The 23,184-nt window shown below is 36.0% G+C and overlaps 1 protein-coding gene across 4 annotated transcripts in view; it reads left to right on the top strand.

The window, feature by feature from the left end:
• USO1 (USO1 vesicle transport factor) overlaps window positions 1–23,184 on the top strand; it is an 80,975-nt gene that overhangs the window by 38,843 nt on the left and 18,948 nt on the right. For all 4 annotated transcript variants that reach the window (XM_006042315.4, XM_006042318.4, XM_006042316.4 and 1 more), the window contains 9 exons: window positions 1,959–2,059; window positions 2,458–2,560; window positions 2,903–2,958; window positions 7,185–7,305; window positions 13,425–13,603; window positions 18,116–18,256; window positions 20,399–20,487; window positions 21,184–21,338; window positions 21,754–21,965. In XM_006042315.4, coding sequence (XP_006042377.1) covers window positions 1,959–2,059; window positions 2,458–2,560; window positions 2,903–2,958; window positions 7,185–7,305; window positions 13,425–13,603; window positions 18,116–18,256; window positions 20,399–20,487; window positions 21,184–21,338; window positions 21,754–21,965 — 1,157 coding nt within the window. The remainder of the gene's footprint in view (window positions 1–1,958; window positions 2,060–2,457; window positions 2,561–2,902; window positions 2,959–7,184; window positions 7,306–13,424; window positions 13,604–18,115; window positions 18,257–20,398; window positions 20,488–21,183; window positions 21,339–21,753; window positions 21,966–23,184) is intronic.

Raw genomic sequence — 23,184 nt, 5'->3', positions numbered from 1 at the left:
AATAGGTTTTTTGTAATTCCATAGGATTTTCTACATAGACAAGCATAAATACAATTCACTTCTTTCTTTTCAGCCCATATGCCTTTTATTCTTTTTCTGCCCTGTGACACTAAGAACTCCCGTATGATGTTGATTAGAATTGGTGAAATGGATATTCTTGCGTTTTTCCTCATCTTAAGTGAAAATCACTCAGTCTTTTACCATTAAGTTTTGATGTTAGCTATGTTTTTTGTAGATGCCCTTTATCATCCAGTCTTACGACTATAAAGATCATTTTTATGTTTACCATTCTAATATATATGTCCAACCCAAACCCATCCACTGACAGTTATGCTTTCCTTTATCCAGTTGATTGATAACCCCACTCAAGTTTTTATGTGCCTCAAACTGAACACATTCAAAACTAAACCTCTGGTTCTCTATATATTCTCAGCTTACTTCTTCCAGTGTTTGCAATCTTCAGTAAGTGGCAGTGCTGTCCTTCCCCTTCTTCAGGCTGAAACCTTAGAATCACTCTACCTTTTATTTTTCTCCCCTTCTCACAACTCCTCTAAGGAATATGCCAACAAATCCTGTTCCTTCTATTTTCATAAGAATTATAACCACTCTCTAAGCCACCTTCACTGCTTACCTTGATTATTGCCTCCTAAATGAACTGCCTATTATTTCCCTCTTTCCCTTGGCATCTTCTTAGCATAGCCAGACTAGTCCTTTTAAAAGTAAAGTATATTTTAAGTAATATAGTTTTAAGGTTCAGAAACAGTGAATTGTTCTACTGATAAAAAAGGATGATAAAAGAAATATTTCTTAGGATTTCTGAAGGATGAACCCAGAATATTAATCAATATGCTAGAAAATTAGGTTATATTAATAACTTAGAATATGAAAACTTCTGTTTTCTACTTTGGTCTCTTTCTTTTCTCATCAAATAATTAAATGAGATTATCACTATCAGTGTTGGATTGTCTTGCTTTTTTGGTCTGCTGTGTTTTTTCTATTTCTAAAGTATATTAATATTAAAATCTAACATTTGAAAAAAGAACAATTTGAGGGATAATAAATATGTTTGATCTTGACTGCCAACTCCATTGTTTATAGTCACTGCCTGGAGCAATATGTGCAAAAGGAATAGCTGTGTCTGGAATAGGTGAGGGGATGGGAGTAGTGTATTTGCCATCTCTATATTGCATTTATAGTGTAGGCAGATTTTAAATGCTAATTTGCTTTGGCAATTGTTGCTTCAGTTTTTAGTGACCCTGTATATTTTTTTTGACAAAGTACATTGAAAAAACAGATAAAGAATTAAATCTTAAAGACAAATATAAAATCTTTTAAAAAATGAATGAAAAATTACATGCAAATTCTGGTTTTACTGCCAAATAACTTTATAGGATGTATATGTTAATTTTTTTGAAAAAGATACTGAAGAATCTTTAGATGATTGGTTGAACTTTAAAATTAAATTATTTAACTCAGTAACACTAAGAGACTAAGAGTCAGCAAGGACTATGTGTTAAGTAATCTTTTGCGGGGAGGGGATTTGGGGGTATGATTTACGTCCATTAAAATTTATTCTTAGGGGTTGTATAGTCCTGTGTGTTTGGGCAAATTATATAGTAGCATAACCAGTATCCAGTATCACATTTGAGATAGAATATTTCCATCACCCCAGTAAGTTCCCTTGTACTCTAACTAGAAGTTTAACCTAAAAATGACCTTGAGAAAATGTGGAGATCTAAATATATTTTCTTTGAATATCATAAACACTTAAAGAATAAAAATTTCTTTAAATGACACTGAAAGTAATTTTAAGGATATGTCCTTCCAGCATAATCATGATACCATTTCCAGCCACACTGTTCAAGAAAATTACCGTTTCTGCTTAGCTTTTTCAGCAAAACAGACACTTTAAAATAATAAAGCATCATGTTCAAGTACTTTATCTTTGAATATTACAGAAGAAAACTCCACAAGACAGAGTGAGGATTTGGGAAGCCAGTTTACAGAAATTTTCATTAAGCAGCAAGAAAATGTCACTCTTCTCTTATCTTTGTTGGAGGTAAGTAAAGAACTTTGTTGTTTTTGTCATCTTAATAAGCTTCTTTTGTTGCCCTTTTGGGTGTTACTGAGGAAGCAATACATATGTTCCTTTTTAAGATAGTGAAATTTGTTGTATCGTTGCAAGAGATTCACGTTTGTTTTAAGACCTATATAATCTCTTCAAATACTGTCTGCTTGTTTCCATTTTACAAAGTACAGTTACATCTAGTCAGTAACAGTTTAATCATTTTGATCATTTATAATTTTTCTTTTTATTTCTTAAATTACTTTTTTAAAGTTTGCTAAACTTTTTTTGTTTGCTTATAGTTTTTGGTACCATACTACTAATTGAAAAAAAAAGTTTTTCTTGAAAATATGAATTACAAATGTTAAATATTTTGAATTCTTGTATTGTAGGAGTTTGATTTCCATGTCCGCTGGCCTGGCGTGAAGCTTCTTACTTCTCTTTTAAAACAACTAGGGCCTCAGGTTCAGCAAATTATTTTAGTCAGTCCCATGGGTAAGTGACTCATCTTCCTTATATTATTTTGATACAAAAGTGAGGATCACGGACTTCTCTGGCAGTCTGGTGGTTAAGACTCTGCACTTTGAATGCAAGGGGTGTGGGTTCTATCTCTGGGGATCTAAGATCCCAAATGCTTCATGACAAGGCAAAAAAAAATTTTTAAGTGAGGATCATAAAAAAACAAACAAAAAAAATAAAACAACAACAAAATAACAAGAAAATAAAAATAAGGATCACTTTTATAACTGAAATGATGTGTTAATAAATTGTTTATAATTTGAATCACTGTTGGTATTTTTGATCTGCCAGTGTTTTACACATGGTTATATGTCCTAGGTGTTTCAAGATTGATGGACTTATTAGCAGATTCCAGGGAAGTTATACGTAATGATGTAAGTTACATTTTTTTTAAAAGCCTAAGAATATGCAGCTTTTATTCTCTGTTTGCAAATGAAATCTTTGATGACTCTTTTTCAGAGTTATAAGAAATTAGATTTGGAAAATTGGGTTAATGGTTTAGACCTTTTAAAGTTATATACAAGGCCCCATTATTTCTTTGTTTTCTGCCTATTCAGTATTTTGGTTAGACAAATAATTTTGCTATTCAAATTTATGCCTTCTACAAGTTTAGGATTTCTTCCATCTTTTTCTGAAAGGTTGTTCTGATCCCAAACTGTGCCTCCAGAGAGGGTACAGGAAACATCCCTAGACATTGAACTGCATAAACTTAACAAAGTGCTGCATTTGAACTCTCCACCCTTAATTGATTGAATATATTTCAAAGGATTTTCCTTGTAATCTCTATTTAACTCACATGATTTGTTCTGGAGTTAATTCTTCATTCTGATTTAATATTTGCATATACATTTGAGTATTTTATATTGACCAGTACTGTTTTGTTTTGATGCAGTACTGTTTTGCTGCTTGACCATTTTTTTTTTGTTATCTACAACTTGACCAAAACCACAATAGTTTAGATGGCAATTGGAAAAATCTTTCAAATTAAACTTTAGAGCTAGGAGATCCTATCAGACTAATTTAGTCTCCATATTTACACTGAGAAGCCCGGGATGTACAGAAAGCAAGTGGCTTGTTCTTTGTTGGGGATGTCTTATACATCTTTGTATTTGTGGCACCGGCCTTGCTCCTTCCTCATCTTAAGTGCTAGTAAATATCATTTGGATTGTTCTTGGTCTTACAACTGGTTCATGGCAAAACAAAGACAAAACTGAAATGCGCTTGACTTCTTATCCACATAGACAGTATTTTTAGTTTTGTATTTAAAACTTTGTAGTATGTATGTGAATGCAGTATTATAAGTGAAGAAATAATATAGTAATGAAACTCATAAGGACTTTTTAATTTTTTTAAATTTATTTTTTAATTGGAGGAAAATTGCTCTAAAATGTATTGGTTTCTGAGGACATTTTTTTATTCCTTAATAATATTGTTTTAAGAATTGTGTACCTATTAGGAATTTTGAGTGTCTTTTCTTGACTAAAATACTACTATGTGTCTTAAACCCGAATTTGTTGTTCTACTCCTCTCTTGGCCCTTAGTTCAAATAAGATACATACCAATTAATAAAGAATTATTACATACATACATACAAACCAATTAATAAAGAAATTCTCTCTTCCTGTATTGTTATTAGTATTATTATCATTTATTTTCATTTTCAGATATAATTTGTGTGTGTATATAACTGCATTATCTTGGTTTTTAAATATAGCACTTCTTTTAACTATCTAGTGTTTTTCTTTTTTCCTACTCCTAACCTTTTTTCCTGTTTTTGAGACGGATAAAATGATTCTCTATTTATGTTGGTTTTCATTAATTTTACAATTAGGGATTAAGTTATATTTTTGCTATAATGTTTATTAGATTTTGGAGTTTTACAGCCATCTTTCCTTTGGTTTAACAAATTCATTTGAATTTTTTGTGCATACTTATTATTGAGCGTTATGTAATAAACAGCATATTATAGCGTATAGCAATCAGAAGAAACTAACCAGCACCCTGGCGGTCACTAGTGGCACTCTGTGACTGCCTAGAATAGTATACTGCTTCCCCTCGCTCTTTTGTATTGTTTTCTTTCTTCATCCTTCTTTTAAAAACTTTGATTTCCTTCTTTTCTTTCTTTTTAATGTTTCTCATTGCATTCAGTGATAGTTATCAACATGATTAAATTGCTCAGGGTGCCAATTGGTAAAGATTTTTAGTCTCAGTTTGTTCTATATTTGAAAAATTGATTTTGATCTGGATTTAGAGAATTAGTCATTTTTCATAGGTGCACTGAAATACCATATTTATTCAAGTTAGTGCTTAAAAATTAGTGAGAAAGGTTGAGAAAACTCTAGGTACCAGCTCACATCTAAGTGATAGTCTGTAATTGCATTCTTTAGTTTATTATTATGAGAAATGTAAGCACACACAAAAGAGAAAACACAGACAAACCCATCCCCTAAACCCCTTAATTTTCAAGATTTTATTATACTTGTTTCATCTACCCCTCCCCTCACCATTCTCCTGTATTTTTTTTAATTTATGTCTTCTCCCTTATTTTTAACTGGAATATTTAAAAGGAATCAACCTATCTGATTTCACTATTTCTGTATAATTTCACTACTGCATACTTCAGTATACATGTAATGTGTATCCTTATATAGCTACAATGCAATTATCAGATTTAATGAGATAACAAGTTTGTCTTAGCCCTCAGTTTAAATAAGATAACTATTCTGTACTCAAGTTTCCTACTTGTCTCATAAATGTCTTCCATAGTTGGTTCCCAAATCAGGATCCAGACAAGGTTCTCACATTACATTTGATTGTCTTACTTTTCTAAAGGCCTTGATTAGGTAGGTTTTGGTTCACCTCTTTGCTTTTCCCTGGGTGATGCAATTTGCAACACATGAGGAAATGAAATACCTGGCTGTCTCATTTGTATGATCAGTGGATTTGATTCAGGTGATGACATTCAGATCCCTTCATAGATCCTTTCGTCCATTATAGCCTATCATTCATTAATGAATATTGCCGGAATCAGTTATTTTGTTAAGAGTTTCAAAATGATGATTTCTAGAACTTGCCATTCTTTTACATTTATTCAGCAGTAATCTTCCTCAAAGAGGAAGTTTACTTCATGGAACAGTTTATTACCCTGAATTACAATTCATATGTGAAAGGAAGGATAAATTGATAAATCCCTTTAATTGCCAGTTTTTAAAGTCAGGAATTGGTGCCCACTTACATTCAGTAACCAATGAGTGTATACTTTATTTTCAATAACATTTTAGTAGATATGTTTGAATAGAGGAATACATTTCATAATAGGTAAAAGAAACTGAAATGCATTGAAACCTTGGGCTCTGTGGGGGCTGTTTTATTTCCTTTAGTCCTCATAAAAACCCTCTGACAAAGATACCATCTTCATTTTATACATGGGTGTACTGAGACTTACATTATATAAATTACACACAGAATTTAAGTAATTTGCTTCAAGTTGCACAAGCAGTTAACCAGAACTTTTAAAAACCCGCTGTATCTAATTCATAGCCTTAGTGTTCTTCCACTGTATTTCTTCCTCCTTTGTTAGCAGTTAAACTCATTAAGTAGGAGAATTTGACGTAACCACTTTCGCTTTCTCTCTCATATTAATGTTGAGAGTGGACAGTCAGAAAGATGAGTAGGACAAGTGCAATAAGGCTGTGGGCATTTTTTGTCTTGTATGAATACTGACCTGCCCAGTATGGACAACCAAAAGCTAATTGGCCTCTTAGGCACTTTTGAATTACCTAGTTGCTATTCCTCTTCCTTTAAGTAATATCTGCTTTTTTCATTAAATATTTTCTATCTCTTTGACCATTAGGATATTGTTAGACTCCCTGTGAGCTCGTAAAATTCTTGTTTGATAGTGAAATAAGCAGAAATGGTTAACAGTGAGTTTTTCTTGAATGATAAGTAGTTGCAGATACATAAACTAAATCTGGCTCAATAGGAACTGAGTAAAACTAAAAATCATAATCAAAGACTACAGAGAATTGTTCTGTACTAGACATGCTATTCATGAGACATGAATTCTTATCCTTCCTTTTTTTTTTTTTCCAACCTGTCAACTTTTAGAATTAAATCTGGAGAATTTGAAGGCTGAATAACTACAAGAATAGTTGAACTTTCCCTGCTAGAATGTGGTGGTGTTTATTGACTTATATTATTGATTTCGCAATTTCTTACTGTTACTATTGTGAAGTACATACAGAGGCATTACTGAGATAGATAACAATCATGTTCAGCTCTCTTAGACCACAGTGAAAGCTATGTAATGATTGATGAATGAGCAAGAATTGTTGTATATTTGTATTGAATGGTGAAAAAAAGAACTGAATTAGGAATTGCTAAACATGGATTCTAGTCAGGGTGGTCTGTCTTTTGAAATCTGTATAGTTTAGGGAGGCAAATTGCTCACCTTCTGTATCCTTTTTTTCCCTATCTATAAAGCAAAGGAGTTGGACTTGTAAAATTCCTGCCACTTCTAAATCTCTGTGATTTTTAAAGTAATCTTTAAATGTCTTTAAAAAGTTATATTCCACTCAACATTATCTTTCTTCTCCATAAGGGCGTCTTACTACTGCAGGCACTAACAAGAAGCAATGGAGCAATCCAGAAAATTGTTGCTTTTGAAAATGCTTTTGAGAGACTACTGGACATTATTACAGAGGAGGGAAACAGTGATGGAGGTATAGTATGAAGAGATTGATTTGAGAAGGTTCCTTTTGCTCTCATTGAATTGTTAACTTCTGAGGAATCCAACTGAAGGGAGAAAGGAGGGCGTATGCCTTTTTTTGTTGTTTTGTTAGATGTTGAAAGAGGCTTTCCTGAGGGAGGATGGAGGCTTTACAGTCTTTCTTTCTTCCTCTGTGGTTTGTTGAGTATGGATTTCTTTTAACTTATGCTGCTTAATATTTCTTAGACTTTCAGAATCTGTTGGTGTCTTTCCTCATTTCTGGAAATCTCAGCTATATCTCTTCCAATACTGCTTTGTCACATTTTTTGAAATCTTCCTAAACTCAGAGTCAGTTCTCTGTCATCTGACTAGATTCTCCCCTTATCATCGTACTTTCTCGTCTGTGTTTTCTGTCTTTTTATCTTTCCAGATTTTCTTCTGGATTATTTCTTCTGATTATTTCCTGTTTCACCAATTCTCTCTTCACCTGTATTTGATCAGCTTTTGCATGTATCATCGAGTTTTAAATTTTTCTTTTCTATAAGTTCTGTCTCGTACTTTGGCAAATTTGCTAGGTAATTTTTTACAACTTCCTTTTTTCTGTATGTATTTTCAGTTTATCTTTTCATTTCTTGAAATGTAAGAAACAATTATTTTATGGTCTCTGATAATCCTAGTATTTTAAGTCTTGGTGGTACTTTGCTCTACTGGGTTTTACACATAGTACAATGTTTTTTGTGTACATGGCTTTCTTTTACTGTGTTTTGTGTATACTTAGAATTAGTTACAGGAATTTGAATCCTAGGATGAAGGTAATTTCTTGCATAGAAAATGTGTTTGTCTTTGGCAAGCCCTGGGGCTATAGTTTATCTGGGATCACCTTATTCCAGATTGAAGCCTTGACATTTCCTGGACCATTCAGGCAATGCAAACCCAGGCCAATCTATGAGTGCTGCTGCTGCTAAGTCGCTTCAGTCGGGTCCGACTCTGTGCGACCCCAGGGACGGCAGCCCACCAGGCTCCCCCGTCCCTGGGATTCTCCAGGCAAGAACACTGGAGTGGGTTGCCATTTCCTTCTCCAATGCATGAAAGTGAAAAGTGAAAGTGAAGTCGCTCAGTCGTGTCCAACTCTTTGCGACCCCATGGACTGCAGCCCACCAGGCTCCTCCGTCCATGGGATTTTCCAAGCAAGAGTACTGGAGTGGGGTGCCATTGCCTTCTCCAAATCTATGAGTACTGGTTAACTTTTCACTGTTTGCCCCCTGGGGATATGTCCTTTTGAGGTTCTGGTTTATTAGGTGAAGAGTTTTCTGTTAGATTCCTTGCCTACCTTGTGTATACCCTTGGCTTTGATTTATTTTCCTTCTGTCCCATGAGACTGTCAAAATGAAAAGTTTAGATTTATCAAAATTGAGAAATGTACCGCCAGCCAAAAGGTACTTTTATACTTAGCTGGGTAGATACCCATTTTCTTGTCAGTTTTAGCCTGCTGTACAGTCACTTCATTGCTCTTAGACTTTTTTTTTTAGTTCAGCATTTTTAGATACTTTTAGTGAGAAATTGATCGAAAAAACCTAGCACCAGAGTCAGAGGAGAAAAATGAGTATATTTGCATTCACTGAACTGGAGTTAGTAAGTATCATAGTATGATTGAGAGTAGGCTTACTAATCTGGAGGGCAGGGCCACGCTGGTGATAAAGATTTGGGTCATTAGAATATAGATGAAACAATAGATAAGCAGAAAAGATTGGATGAGTTACTTAGGGGTTCCCCAATGGTTCAGCGAGTAAAGAATCCACCTGTAATGCAGGAGACACAGGTTCAATCTCTGGGTAAGGAAGATTCCCTGGAGAAGGAAGTGACAACCCACTCCAGTATTCTCTCCAACAGATAGAGGACCCTGGCGGGCTATAGTCCACAGGGTTGCAAAGAGTCAGACACGGACTGAGCACACATGCAAAGAAAGAGAGTTATCTTACTGAGATTTTATTTCATTACTTAAATTAATAATGAGATTAAGCATATTTTCATGGGTGGTTGTTCAGTCACTGTCATGTCTGACTCTGCGACCCCATGGACTGCAGCATGCCAGGCTTCCTGTCTTTCACTGTCCCCCAGAGTTTGCTCAAACTCATGTTTGTTGAGTTGCTACATCCAACCATCTCATCCTCTGGCACCCCTTCTCCTGCCCTCAGTCTTTCCCAGCATCAGGGTCTTTTCCTATGAGTCAGCTCTTTACATCAGGTGGCCAAAGTATTGGAGCTTTAGCTTTAGCTTTAGTTCTTCCAATGAATATTCAGGATTGATTTCCTTTAGAATTGACTAGTGTGATCACCTTTTAGTCCATGGGACTTCCAAGAATCTTTTCCAGCACCACAGTTTGAAAGCATCAATTCTTTGGCGCGCAGCCTTTTTTAATGGTCCAACTCTCACATCCGTACATGATTACTGGAAAAACCATAGCTTTGACTATATGCTTTGTCAGGAAAGTGATGTCTCTGCTTTTTAATATGCTGTCTAGGTTTGTCAGAGCTTTTCTTCCAAGGAGCAAGCATCTTAATTTCGTGGCTGCAGTCACCATCTGCAGTGATTTGGGAGCCCAAGAAAATAAAGTCCATCACTGTTTCCACTTTCTCCCCATCTGTACGCCATGAAGTGATGGAACTGATTGCCATGATCTGAGTATCAGTTCAGTTCAGTTGCTCAGTCGTGTCTGACTCTTTGCGAGCCCATGAACCTCAGCACGCCAGGCCTCCCTGTCCATCGCCGACTCCCAGAATTTACTCAAACTCATGTCCATCGAGTCGGTAATGCCATCCAGCCATCTCATCCTCTGTCGTCCCCTTCTCCTCCTGCCCCCAATCCTTCCCAGCATCAGAGTCTTTTCCAATGAGTCAACTCTTCGCATGAGGTGGCCAAAGTATTAGTTTCAGCTTTAGCATCAGTCCTTCCAATGAACACCCAGGACTGATCTCCTTTAGGATGTACTGGTTGGATCTCCTTACAGTCCAAGGGACTCTCAAGAGTCTTCTCCAACACCACAGTTCAAAAGCATCAATTCTTCGGCACTCAGCTTTCTTCACAGTCCAACTCTCGCATCCATACATGACTACTGGAAAAACCATAGCCTTGACTAGATGGACCTTTGTTGGCAAAGTAATGTCTCTGCTTTTGAATATGCTATCTAGGTTGGTCATAACTTTCCTTCCAAGGAGTAAGCGTCTTTTAATTTCATGGCTGCAATCACCATCTGCAGTATAGTCACTGTCTATTTTTGTGTATCCTTGAACCCTCTGAATTACCTTCTTGCCCATTTTTATGTAAGATCATTTTTCCATTTCCAGTTGATTATTTGGATGCTCTTACATATTCTGGACACTAATCATTTGTTGATTATACATGTTTTAGTTATCTTCTCTTAGTCGGTTTATAGTGTTTCTATTAAAGTTTAAAATTTTAATATAATCACGTGTTAGATTTTTTTTATAGTTTATGCTTTTGGGTTTTATTTAAGAAATCTATCTCTATCTCATTGTCATAAAGAGAGTTTCCATCACTTTCTTGTACTAAAGGCTTTAAAAATTTGTCTTTTGCAAATAATTAATAGGGATTTTCTTTTGAATGATGGTATAAGATTTGTGATCAAATTTCATATATGTGAAGGTCTGTTTCTGAGTTTTGTGTTCTATTCCATTAGTGTTTGTCTAGTTCTACACTAAAACCATACTTTCTTAATTACTAAGGCTTCATAATAATCTTCTATTAGAATATTGAAAGAATTTTCTATCTTGGCCCTCTTCATAATTTGTCTTAGTGTCTGTTTTCTTTATTCTTCATTTAAGTGAAACTTATTAGCTAGTCAAGTTATCTGAAAATCCCAGTTGGGATATTTATTGAAAATATACAGAGTTTAAAGATTAAAGAGAATCATCATTGACTTTTTCTCCCATGAATCCAGGTATATCTTTTAATCTATTCAAGTCTTCTTTTTATCTCTTTCAGTAATGTTTATAATTTTAAACACAAGAGTTGTATACCTTTTTTATTAGATTCATTCCCAGACATCTTATACTTTTTGTTACATATGAATGAAATCTTTCTTTTTAATTACATTTTCAAGTGGTTACTATTTGATTTTTTATATATTGATTTTGTATCCAATTATCTTATTAAATCATTAGTTCTCATTGGACTTTCTATATAGATATGATATCTTCCACAAATAGTGTAATCCTTTTTTCTTTCTTTCATTTCTTATACCAGTTTTCTTGTCCTCTTTGTCTCATCACACAGACTAGGATATTTGGTGGTGGTTTAGTCGCTAAGTGATGTCCAACTCTTGCGACCCCATTGACTGTAGCCAGGTTCCTCTGTTCTTGGGATTCTCTAGGCAAGAATACTGGAGTGGGTTGCTGTCTTATTCTCCAGAGGATCTTCCTGACCCAGGGATCGAACCCGGGTCTCCTGCATTGCAGGCAGATTCTTTACCATCTGAGCCACCAGGGAACCCCATTAGAATCTTTAATACAGTGTTAGAAATAATTGCTGACTTTAATGAGAATGTTGATGTTTCACCTTTAACTCTGATTTTTGCTAAGAGTTTTTATCATAAGTGAGTATTGAAGCAAAGAAAGAGGAATGCATAGGTGGATCATAGGATTTTTAGAGCAGTGAATCTATTCTATATAACTGTAATGGTGGGTACATAAAATTAATACATATGTTGAAACCTATAGAACTTACAAAGAATGAGCCGTAATGTAAACTATGACCATGAGTTAATAATGTATCAGTATTCATTCTTCAGTCTGACACATGTACCTCACGCTAATGCTAAATAGTAAGAGCAGTGGACACTGGCAAGGAGAGAGTATGTGGGAGTTCCCTATATTTGTTTCTCAGATTTTCTTTAAACCTGAAGGTGCTTTGAAAAAATAGTCTTAATTTTTAAAAAGCAATTAATTCTTATAATCATACAGCTCAAGTAGTAGGCACAAAAGTGTGGGTATATACACAGAGGAACCTACTCACTGTGAGCATCCAGCCTTCGTCATAGGCTTTGCAGAGGAAACAGAGCTCTTTGCCTAGGAAGCCTGAGGAGTGACCAGACATCTGTAGGGAAAACCAGGGAGGGAGTCATTAGTGTTTTAGAAACCAAGAGAAGAGGAAGTTTCAAGGAAGAGGCATTGAGACAACAATGTCAGGTGCTTCTTAGAGATTACAATGATTGATTCATTTAACAAATATTTAGTAGGGCTGAATATTGGAAGACTTCCCTGGTGGCTCAGATGGTAAAGCATCTGTCTACAATGTGGGAGACCTGGGTTCGATCCCTGGGTCGGGAAGATCCCCTGGAGAAGGAAATGGCAATCCACTCCAATACTATTGCCTGGAAAATCCCATGGACAGAGGAGCCTGGTATAGGTTACAGTCCATGGGGTCACAAAGAGTTGGACACGACTGAGCGACTTCACATGCATACATGCATACCTTGTATATGGGGCTTCCCTTGTGGCTCATCTGGTGAAGAATCCACCTGCAATGTGGGAGACCTGGGTTCGATCCCTGGGTTGGGAAGATCCCCTGGAGAAGGGAAAGGCTACCCACTCCAGTATTCTGGCCTGGAGAATTCCATGGACTATGTAGTTCATGGGGTCACAAAGAGTCAGACCCAACTGAGCAACTTTCACTTTCACTTTACCTTGTATATGTCTGATGTCTTATCTCTATATCTGCTGAGGATACAGAGGTGAGTAGGACATTCACAAATTCCTGTCTTCATGAATTATAATCTAGTGGAGAAGACAGATGCTACATAATAATAAAAGGAGCAGGCTACTGTGAGAGCATATAGCTGGTGATCCTAACCTAGTCATTGGATCTCACTAATCATTCTTGAAGAAATGATGTGTAAGCTGAATGTGAAGAAACAGTGTGAGTTACTGAGATGAGTGGCTAGTCAAAAAGAGAAGTCAAGAGATCCCTGGGGGACCTGAGGAAGAACAGGCTCACTGCCATGCATGCTGAGGAGATGCTGTGCATGGAGATTTTGTTTTTAAAATGTTTGGGGATTGAATTTTCCTTCAGGTTCTATCAGCCTTCACATCCCTGTTTTTTACATTCTTTCTCCAGGTATAGTAGTGGAAGATTGTCTGATTCTCCTCCAAAACTTGTTAAAAAACAACAATTCCAATCAAAATTTTTTTAAAGAAGGCTCATATATTCAGCGTATGAAACCTTGGTTTGAAGTTGGAGATGAAAATTCTGGCTGGTCCGCACAGAAAGTGACTAATCTACACCTAATGTTACAGGTACACTGTCCTCAGACATATATTTGATAATTTTGACAACAATCCTTTCAAAGAAAAAAAAATGGCTTGCCTTTGGTCAATACAGGATGTTGAATTGGTTTCAGGTGGGCTTTAAAAAAAAGTAAGAACGTTCTGATATGGAGATTTGCAGTTATATTCAGAGATCGAGATTCCCTTCCTCCCACACATACGCTTTGTTTCAGTAACTGTTAACATCTGACAATACTGTTTCATCTTTTATTCCCCTCTCTTGCCTTGTTGGGTTATTTTAAAGCACATCCAAACATATAGTTTCCTGATAGGTTTTGCACTAGAAGATAATAAGTTAGCTTGTTGAGTTGAATTTTTTAAATCTACTTTCTTTATTTAAGGTTCTAATATCATAAATTTTAGTATTCAGAATATTAAGTTCAGCATAGAAATTCATTCAGTAAACATTTACTGAGAGCCAGACACTGGGTGCTTGGAAGTGGATGATGATGTCCCTACCCTCAAAGATTAATAGTCTTGAGTTTTATGTTTAATACAAATAAAGTTAACAAGTCACATGTAATTTCATTTAAGCTCTGTGGTGAAAGCTTGGTGGTGATGGATAATAAAAGTGAAGACAGTAGGATCCCAAATGAATTCTGTATCAGAAAATTATGACATTTTTTAAGTATTTTACTTATTTATGCCTTTATTGAATCCCCCTTGTCCAGACCCTTAAGTTTATACCAGTTTCCTAACTTACTCTCTAGTGATTCTTGTGGGTCTTTGAATGTCCCTGTGTTCGTAAAGTTGTGTTCCTCAAAACTAGGTGGTTAATCAGACTGATAATTAGAATCTGCATATTGTTGCCTTCTCTGGGAGTTTCCCACATAGGGTTGATTGATAATTAGGGTGACCATATGCCCCAGTTTACCAGGTCAGTATTCCTTTTGTAATTACTAATTGTGTCCTCTTTCACTTCAAAAGTGTCCCAGTTTGGATAATAAACTATAGTTAGCCTATTTAGAATATGCCTTAAAAACTGTTAGGGAATTATTTTACAGGAGAACATGGGCAGAATCTGTTGATATTCCCAATTTCATTGTTTCTATTTTTACATGTCAGTATCACACATTTCAAGGCTATTAGTTTTTAATGTTTCAGAAATAGTGTCCCAGTGGTAAAGTTGATATCTTTGCTCAACACTGCCTTCTTAACAAAGGAAATTTTCTTAACAAAGGAAATTCCTCTAGAAAAATGATTTTCAAAATGTGATTAGAGAAAATGAAGGGTTCTCATGATGTACCAGTTACATATATATTTCCTTCCAGAGTGAGAATCTAAACTGCTTGAGGAGCTTACTCATATTTTATAGCTTTGGGTACTTCCTAAAGAATTAACTTTTGCAAAAAGTAATTGTTAACAAGAAAGTCACTTATTAAAAAGTAAAGCACTATTTTACCAAAAAAAATTTAGAATAGAATGCTGCATATAAACAGAAAAACAGTATTCTAGTTATATATGGAGAAGGCAATGGCAGCCCACTCCAGTATTCTTGCCTGGAAAATTCCATGGACGGAGGAGCCTGGTAGGCTGCAGTCCATGAGATCACTAAGAGTCGGGCACAACTGAGCGACTTCACTTTCACTTTTCACTTTCATGCATTGGAGAAGGAAATGGCAACCCACTCCAGTATTCTTGCCTGGAGAATCCCAGGGACAGCGGAACCTGGTGGGCTGGCCATCTATGGGGTCGCACAGAGTCTGACATGACTGAAGCGGCTTAGCAGCAGCAGCAGTTATATATAGAAGTAAGTTAGTTCTTTAAGTATTCTTCTAGAAAGTGAATAAACTAGATAGTAGTTATTGAAGAACATAAACTTCAAAATAAAGAAACTGAGTTTAATTCACTGTAATGTATTCTCCATTCAAAGACGAAGTAGTTGATGTATTTCATAGCTTCACAGGCCACAGGTTATCTACTGCTTTTCAAACTATTAGAAGGCTTTCTTGATAGCATTATTGCTTATATTTAGGGTTGCTTATATTTCAAGTTCTTGGTTATATAACAAATGAAAATGCATTGTAAATGGTGATCAACAATCCTTTTTGGATATATATGTCCTAACTGGAATTATTCATCATCCCAGTTATAATTATGATAGACTTCTAAGCCACTAAAAATTGAAATTGATCCACTTGAGGATCATTCATTTAAATTTCGAAATTAAATGTGAAGAATGCATCTTTTTGAAATTTTTTTAATTGTGAAACATTTAAATTTTTTCCTGGAATGATAATTTCATGACTATTTCTACCTGTAGAAATCCCTTCTATTCCATTTTTTGGACCGATACTGCCACTGACTCTCAGAAAACTCATTACCTAATGAGAGACTCCTTTTTGTTGTTGGATAGTTCTAATTATAAAAAGCTTAATCTATATAATGAGTCAAAATCTGCCTGGATATAACATCTACAAACTTTCCCTGGTTTTTCTCTCTGGGAAAATATAAATCAATTTATTGTGATATTTTGCATATTTGTAATATATTTGAATATAACTATTAGTTCTTCACTTATTTTCTTATCGTTATAAGTATTACCTCTTTCTTCAACCATCCCTCCTACTTCTTTGTTATCTAGAAATGTGATTATTTATAGCATCAGTTAAGATACCCAACTGCTATTAGATGACATTAAGGAATTATTAGGTTTCCTTCATAGCTCAGTCAGTAAAGAATCTACCTGCAGTGTAGGATACCCGTGTTCGATCCCTGGGTTGGGAAGATCCCCTAGAGAAGGAAATGGCAACCCACTCCAGTATCCTTGCCTGGAAAATCTCATGGACAGAGGAGCCTGGTGGGCTGCAGTCCATGAGGTTGCAAAAAGTCAGGCACGACTGAGTGACTAACACTTACTTAAGGAATTATTGTTGATTTTGTTAGGTATAATAATGGCATGATGATTATATTTTTAAAATCTTTTTATCGGAGGCATATAGAAATATTTACGGGAAAGATGACACATAATTTGGTGTTTGCTTTAAATACAGGTATACCTCAGTTTATTGTGCTTTGTAGATAATTTCACTCTTTACAAATTGAAGGTTTATGGCAACCCTGTGTCAAGCCAGTCTGTCAGCTTTTGTTCACCAGCACTTGCTCACTTCATGTCTCTGTGCCACATTTTGGTAATTCTCACAGTATTTCAGACCTTTTCATTATTATTTGTTATGGTGATCTGTGATCAGTGGTCTTTGTAATTGTTCTGTGGCACCATGAATCACTCCCTTGTAAAATGGACAACTTAATTGATAAATGTGTGTGTTTGACGGCTCCTCGAACTGACCATTCCCTTGTCTCCCTCTCCTCGGGTCTCCCTATCTGCTATGATGTAAGTGTTGAAATTAGACCAGTTAATAACCTTACAGTGGCCTGTAAGTGGCCTCTAAGTGTTCAAGTAAAGGAAGAGTCGGATGTCTCTCACTCTGAATCAAAAGCTAGAAATGAATAAGCTGAGTAAGGAAGGCATATTGAAAATGAAGATAGGCTGAAACCTAGGCCTGTTGTACCAGTTAGCCAAATTGTAAATCCAGAGGAAGAGTTATTGAAGGAAAGAATAAGTGAATACATGAGAGATGAGAAACTGAAGCAGCCTTATTGCTAATGTGGAGAAAGCTTTAGTGGCCTGGATAGATGATCAAACCCGTGATAACATTCCCTTAAGCCAGAGCCTACTGTAGAACAAAGCCCTAACTCTCTTCAATTCCATGAAGGTTGAGAAAGGTAAGAAAGCTGCAGAAGAGAAGTTTGAATCTAGCAGAAGTTGGTTCATGAGGTTTAAGGAAAGAAGTCGTCTTCTTCATAACATAGAAGTATTAACACAGGTGAAACAAGAGCTGATGTAGAAGCTGCAGCAAGTCAATGAAGGTGGCCACACGAAGCAACAGATTTTCAATGCAGATAAAACAGCTTTCTCTTGGAAAAAGATGCCATCTAGGACTTTGCTGGGGCTTCCCAGGTGACGCAGTGGTAAAGAATCTGCTTGCCAGTGCAAGAGATGCAGGAGATGTGGGTTCAGTCCCTGAGTTGGGAAGATCCCCTTGAGGAAATGACAGCACGGGGTATTAAAAAACTTAGTTGATTAAGCAGTGACAGGGTTTGAGAGGAGATGGCTCAAACAGTAAAGAATCTGACTGCAGTGTGGGGACCTAGGTTTGATCCCTGAATCAGGAAGATTCCCTGGAGAAGGGAATAGCAACCCACTCTAATATTCTTGCCTGGAGAATTTCATGGATATAGGAGCCTGATAGGCTGCAGTCCATGGGGTGGCAAAGAGTCGGACATGACTAAGTGACTAACACTTTCACACCAATTTTGAAAGAAGTGTGTGTAAAATGCTGTCAAAGCATTGCATGCTATAGATCTGGCTGAGCAGTTTGGGGAATCCATTACACAGGTTTTCTATTCATATAGATCAAATTTGTCTCAAGACTTTTCAAATCTCTAAAAGACAGATTTTGTGTTCTCTTTCTTCTGCAGCTTGTTCGTGTACTAGTATCTCCCAACAACCCTCCTGGTGCTACCAGTAGCTGCCAAAAAGCTATGTTCCAGTGTGGCTTACTGCAGCAGCTTTGTACTATCCTAATGGCCACTGGAGTTCCTGCTGATATCCTGACTGAGGTAAAGCACGTGATGGCAGAAGCACGCTGTGGAAGCTGAAATCAGGAAGCCTAGGAAGAATTAGATATCAGCTGAATGAAGAACAGCAATTGTTAACCATTCTTGTCTATTAAATTCCTTACTGACTCTATAAAGTATAATTAGCAGCAATTCCAAAAGGTGTATTCATTCCGCAAGTTTAATAGCACGTAAATAATGTTAACACTTAGAACATTTCATGTTAATTTTATTGTATTCAACAGGAGTGCACAGTAATAATTTATATTTTTAATTTTGAGAACAGTATGACTTAGTCAAGTCAGACGTGAGTCTTATTCATAGAATAATAAATTCTTTTTCCTTGACATATCGCATTTTCTTTTTCCTGCCTATTAAGAAAAAGAAGTTAGTTTGAAGGAAAAAAAGGTTTATTTAAATTTCTTTTCTCAAATTAACACGTTAATTTTTAAACATTAAAAATACAGACAGTAGTGAAAGTTTTATAAGAAAAACTATCTTTGGACTCCCTCCTTCCTATCTAAGCCTCACTTCCCGCTATATAACCGTCCCACTTTGCTTCCTCCTGTCACCCCAGTGATGTATTTTTAAATTGATAATCATAATTTATAGTTTTGTCACTATTCCAATACTGTTGTCTTGCTAAGCCAAACAGAGCCCCATACTTTTTTTTTTAAATAACCTTTCTTTCTTTCCAGAGTTATAATAATATTCTTTTTCATTTTACTGATTTTCTATCAATGCATATTAACACTGTCATGTGCTTAACAGTATGTTCCCCACTTCAGACCTTCTGGCAGTTCCCTATCCTTCTGCTCCCGTATGGGCTGCTTATTCTCTTCTTCTGTCACACAGCTCTTATCCTGGAACTTATCTTTTATTTATTTATTTGCATCTTCGTTGTGTGTGGCATGTGGAATCTTATTCTCTGACTAGGGATTCAACCTGGGCCCCCTACATTAGGAACACTAAGTCTTAGCTCCTGGACCACCAGGAAAGTCCCTATCCTGGGACTTTGATTTAGTCTCTCTAATGATCCTTTTGCCATGCTTAGTCGCTCAGTCAAGTCTGACTCTGCAACTCCATGGACTGTAGCCCACCAGGCTCCTTTGTCCATTGGGAATCTCCAGGCATGAATACTGGGAATGGGTTGCCGTGCCCTCCTCCAGGGGATCTTCCCAATCCAGGGATCAAACCCAGGTCTCCCTCATTGCAGGTGGATTCTTTACCATCTGAGCCCCCAGGGGATTCCTTGGTTATCTAGATTCTGTGTCATTTTCTACCACCCCTTGGTTCATTATTTTATTTTACTTAACTCCTTGAAAGGGGGTGAATGGCAAGATAATTTGGTTTTAGCTTTTTCATGTCATTCCTCCACCTTCAGAATTAATCTAGTGTTTGGTTAGGTATGGAATTCAGAATTGGAAATCATGAACACTCAACTTTCAGAACATTATTCCAGTGTTGCTACTAAGAAGTCTGAAGCCATTTTGAGTCTTTTTGTATAACCCACTTTCTTTCTCTAGAATCTTTCTGGTTTGTTTCTGAAATTTACTGATGATGTGCTGTATTACAGACTCTACCTCTCAACCCCACTAAATTTTAGTACTCATTGGGCCCTTTCAAACTAGAGACATAAGTACTTCAGTTCTGAGGAAGTTTTATGTGTTCTTTGACAATTTCCTCTTTTCTGTGTCTTGAACTCTATTAATAGATTATTAGACTTTCTGGACCCACTGTCTTTTTATTCTTTTTACTTGGAGGTTTTTTTCAGCCTCATCCTTATATTGAATTTGTAATTTGTTACATTTTAAATATGTTCTCTGATTTTATTTTTAAGCATTCTTTTTCTTGCTTTGTAGAAATAGAGTCTCTCTCTGAGAGGATATTATTAATTTTAGTTTTTTTTAAGATTTTAAATGCATGTGGTCAAGTTTATTTTTAGTTGGAGGCGCTTAGTGTTTTAAAATATAATCTCACAAAAGTGTTACAAGATTATAATGCTGTAACTGACATTTTTGTTATCTAAGTTTTGTTGTTTAAAAGCAAAAAGCAAAAGAATGTAACATTTTCTTCTTTTAAAAACAGGGTTTTTCCTTCAACTCACTTTCTCTAAATTTTCTTCTCCACTCATGTTCATTACAGACCATTAATACTGTATCAGAAGTTATTCGAGGCTGCCAAGTAAACCAAGACTACTTTGCTTCTGTAAATGCACCTTCAAACCCACCAAGGTAGGAAAAGAGAAATGCTGAGATCCCGCAGACGAATTAGTATATCTTGTCTACACGTCTTATTCTTTTAAGGAGTTCAGTCCTGTGTTTTGAAACAAGAAATTATCTGAAAAGATAAATATGTTGGTATTTTAAGAGTTTCCAGTCTTCAGAACCTGTATATTTGTACTCGGGTATCCAACCAGTCCATTCTGAAGGAGATCAGCCCTGGGATTTCTTTGGAAGGAATGATGCTAAAGCTGAAACTCCAGTACTTTGGCCACCTCATGCGAAGAGTTGACTCATTGGAAAAGACTCTGATGCTGGGAGGGATTGGGGGCAGGAGGAGAAGGGGACGACAGAGGATGAGATGGCTGGATGGCATCACTGACTCAATGGACGTGAGTCTCAGTGAACTCCAGGAGTTAATGATGGACAGGGAGGCCTGGCGTGCTGCGATTCATGGGTTCGCAAAGAGTCGGACACGACTGAGCAACTGATCTAATCTAATCTGATCACTTCCTAGCTGTGTGCCTTAGCAAGCAGATCACTTCATTTCTCTCAGCTGCAGATATCTATTCTGTGAAATGGAGATGAAAATAGTTAACTTGCTGGTATTCTGGCTGTGGCTTTTCAGTCAACAAAAATGACTAGCTATTGATTTATGTACGTAGACTGCAACATTTCGTTTTGTTCTTTTCTTTTTAAATGCAACAGACCAGCCATCGTAGTACTTCTCATGTCCATGGTTAATGAAAGGCAGCCATTTGTATTACGCTGTGCTGTTCTCTACTGTTTCCAGTGTTTCTTATATAAAAATCAGAAAGGACAAGGAGAAATTGTGTCAACACTTCTGCCTTCCACTATTGATGGTAAATAATTTAATTCTAACTTTTAAAATAAATAATTATCTTTTAATAGTAAAAAAAAAACGTGTAATAGATATTTAAAATGTAGAATATTAGTGTGTAATGTAATGTTTAAAATACAACATTTCCTCTCAATTTGTTTTAGAAGTGTAGTTTTTAATTAAGGTCATAATTTCTGGAATATACCATCATCAGTTTGATGCCTGAAGTGTTCTAATATTTCTTTGTTTTGCTACTTTCCTTTCAAGATACTTCTTTGTCATCTTTTAAATTTAATTTTGTAAAAACAGACTTTTGAAAGTGTTACTTAATACTGCTAATTAACAGATTTTTAAGTATTATTTCATACTATTTTTGTGTGTTTGGAAACAGCATAATTCATTTTCACCTTATTGTTATCTGCCTGCCACCTTTGTAGCAACAGGCAATACGGTCTCAGCTGGTCAGTTGTTATGCGGAGGTTTATTTTCTACTGATTCACTTTCAAACTGGTGTGCTGCCGTGGCCCTTGCCCATGCTTTGCAAGAAAACGCTACCCAGAAAGAACAGCTGCTCAGGGTTCAACTCGCTACAAGTATCGGCAATCCTCCAGTTTCCTTGCTGCAGCAGTGCACCAACATTCTTTCACAGGTAAAGAGACCAAGATTCCTCTAGGGAGGGGGCGGGAAGTTTCATTTAGATGTCAGTGACACAAGGGTTTAAGGATGTCCTTAGTAGATGCAGATGGAAAGGGAACAAGGCAAGACTGCTCATTAGCTCACTGTTACAAGAAATGGTTTTGTGGAGAGAAAGCAGGAAATAATACTCCTATCAGAATGGTTTTGCCAAATAATGAATACGGTCTGCATCAGGATGGAAACACGTGTTCTGTACAGAAAGGTGGTGGGTTTTTTTTTGAGGGGGGGAATTTGTTTTCTTTTTATATCATCCATATAATAATTTCTCTTACTGCTCAATAGCTGAATTCGGATCAGTGTATGAGAGGAAATAGAATAGAGTGGTTCATAGCTGTGTACCTTGCTCTTTCTCTTCCCAGGGCAATTGATCTTCCTTTCAGAAAACAAAATACCAATCCATTGCTTATATAGTTAAACAGTATACATACCCCTTGATGTTTGTGAGCTCTCAAATCCTCCGAACCCCAAGGCGTATAGTTTACCTAGTGAGATGTAAATAAACGTAAGATGTTTGCATTCCTTTAGACTCCTAATAAAAGTATCGAAGCTTCATTGAAATGTGAATGCCAAAGGATTGATATTTAGGAATATCCCTTACTATATTTAGATGATTTGCCCACATGTGCCAGCCTTGCTGTTTAATGATTCAGGTTGATGCTTAAGCAAAACTTTAAAGTCATAGACATTCAGAATCATTCAAGGAGAGTGAAAATGTCCATAAGTCTAAAATTGCTCTATCCACTGGTATTATCTTCTTCCTTCCCCATGATATGTGGAGTGCTTCTCAGTTTTTAATTTTGCCACACTTGTTGAATTGTTTTATTGTGAGCTTTTAAAGAAACATCAGTACCATCCATAGGGAGTTATAAATGAAGGCTTAAAAATTAGCTAGTGAAAAGAGAGTTGAACTCTTCCTTTGTTATTTAGAATCAGTGTACTTTGATTGAAAGCCTGCTTTATCTTTATTATTTATCTTAGTGATTTTTTAGAAGTACTCCAAAATATTCATAGTCTTATTTATTTAATACTTGTTTTTGTCTTGTTGCTGTGTATGGAAAACGGCTTTTCTTTTTTTAATTTTGTATTAGAGTATGTTTTATTTACAATGTTATGTTAGTTTCAGGTATACAGCAAAGTAAATCAGTTATACGTATATCCATTCTTTTTTTAGA

The sequence above is a fragment of the Bubalus bubalis genome, chromosome 7, assembly GCF_019923935.1.
Source record: "Bubalus bubalis isolate 160015118507 breed Murrah chromosome 7, NDDB_SH_1, whole genome shotgun sequence".
Lineage (NCBI taxonomy): Eukaryota > Metazoa > Chordata > Mammalia > Artiodactyla > Bovidae > Bubalus > Bubalus bubalis.
The sequence above is the reverse complement of the archived record's forward strand: the minus strand, read 5'-3'. Positions and strand labels throughout refer to the sequence as shown.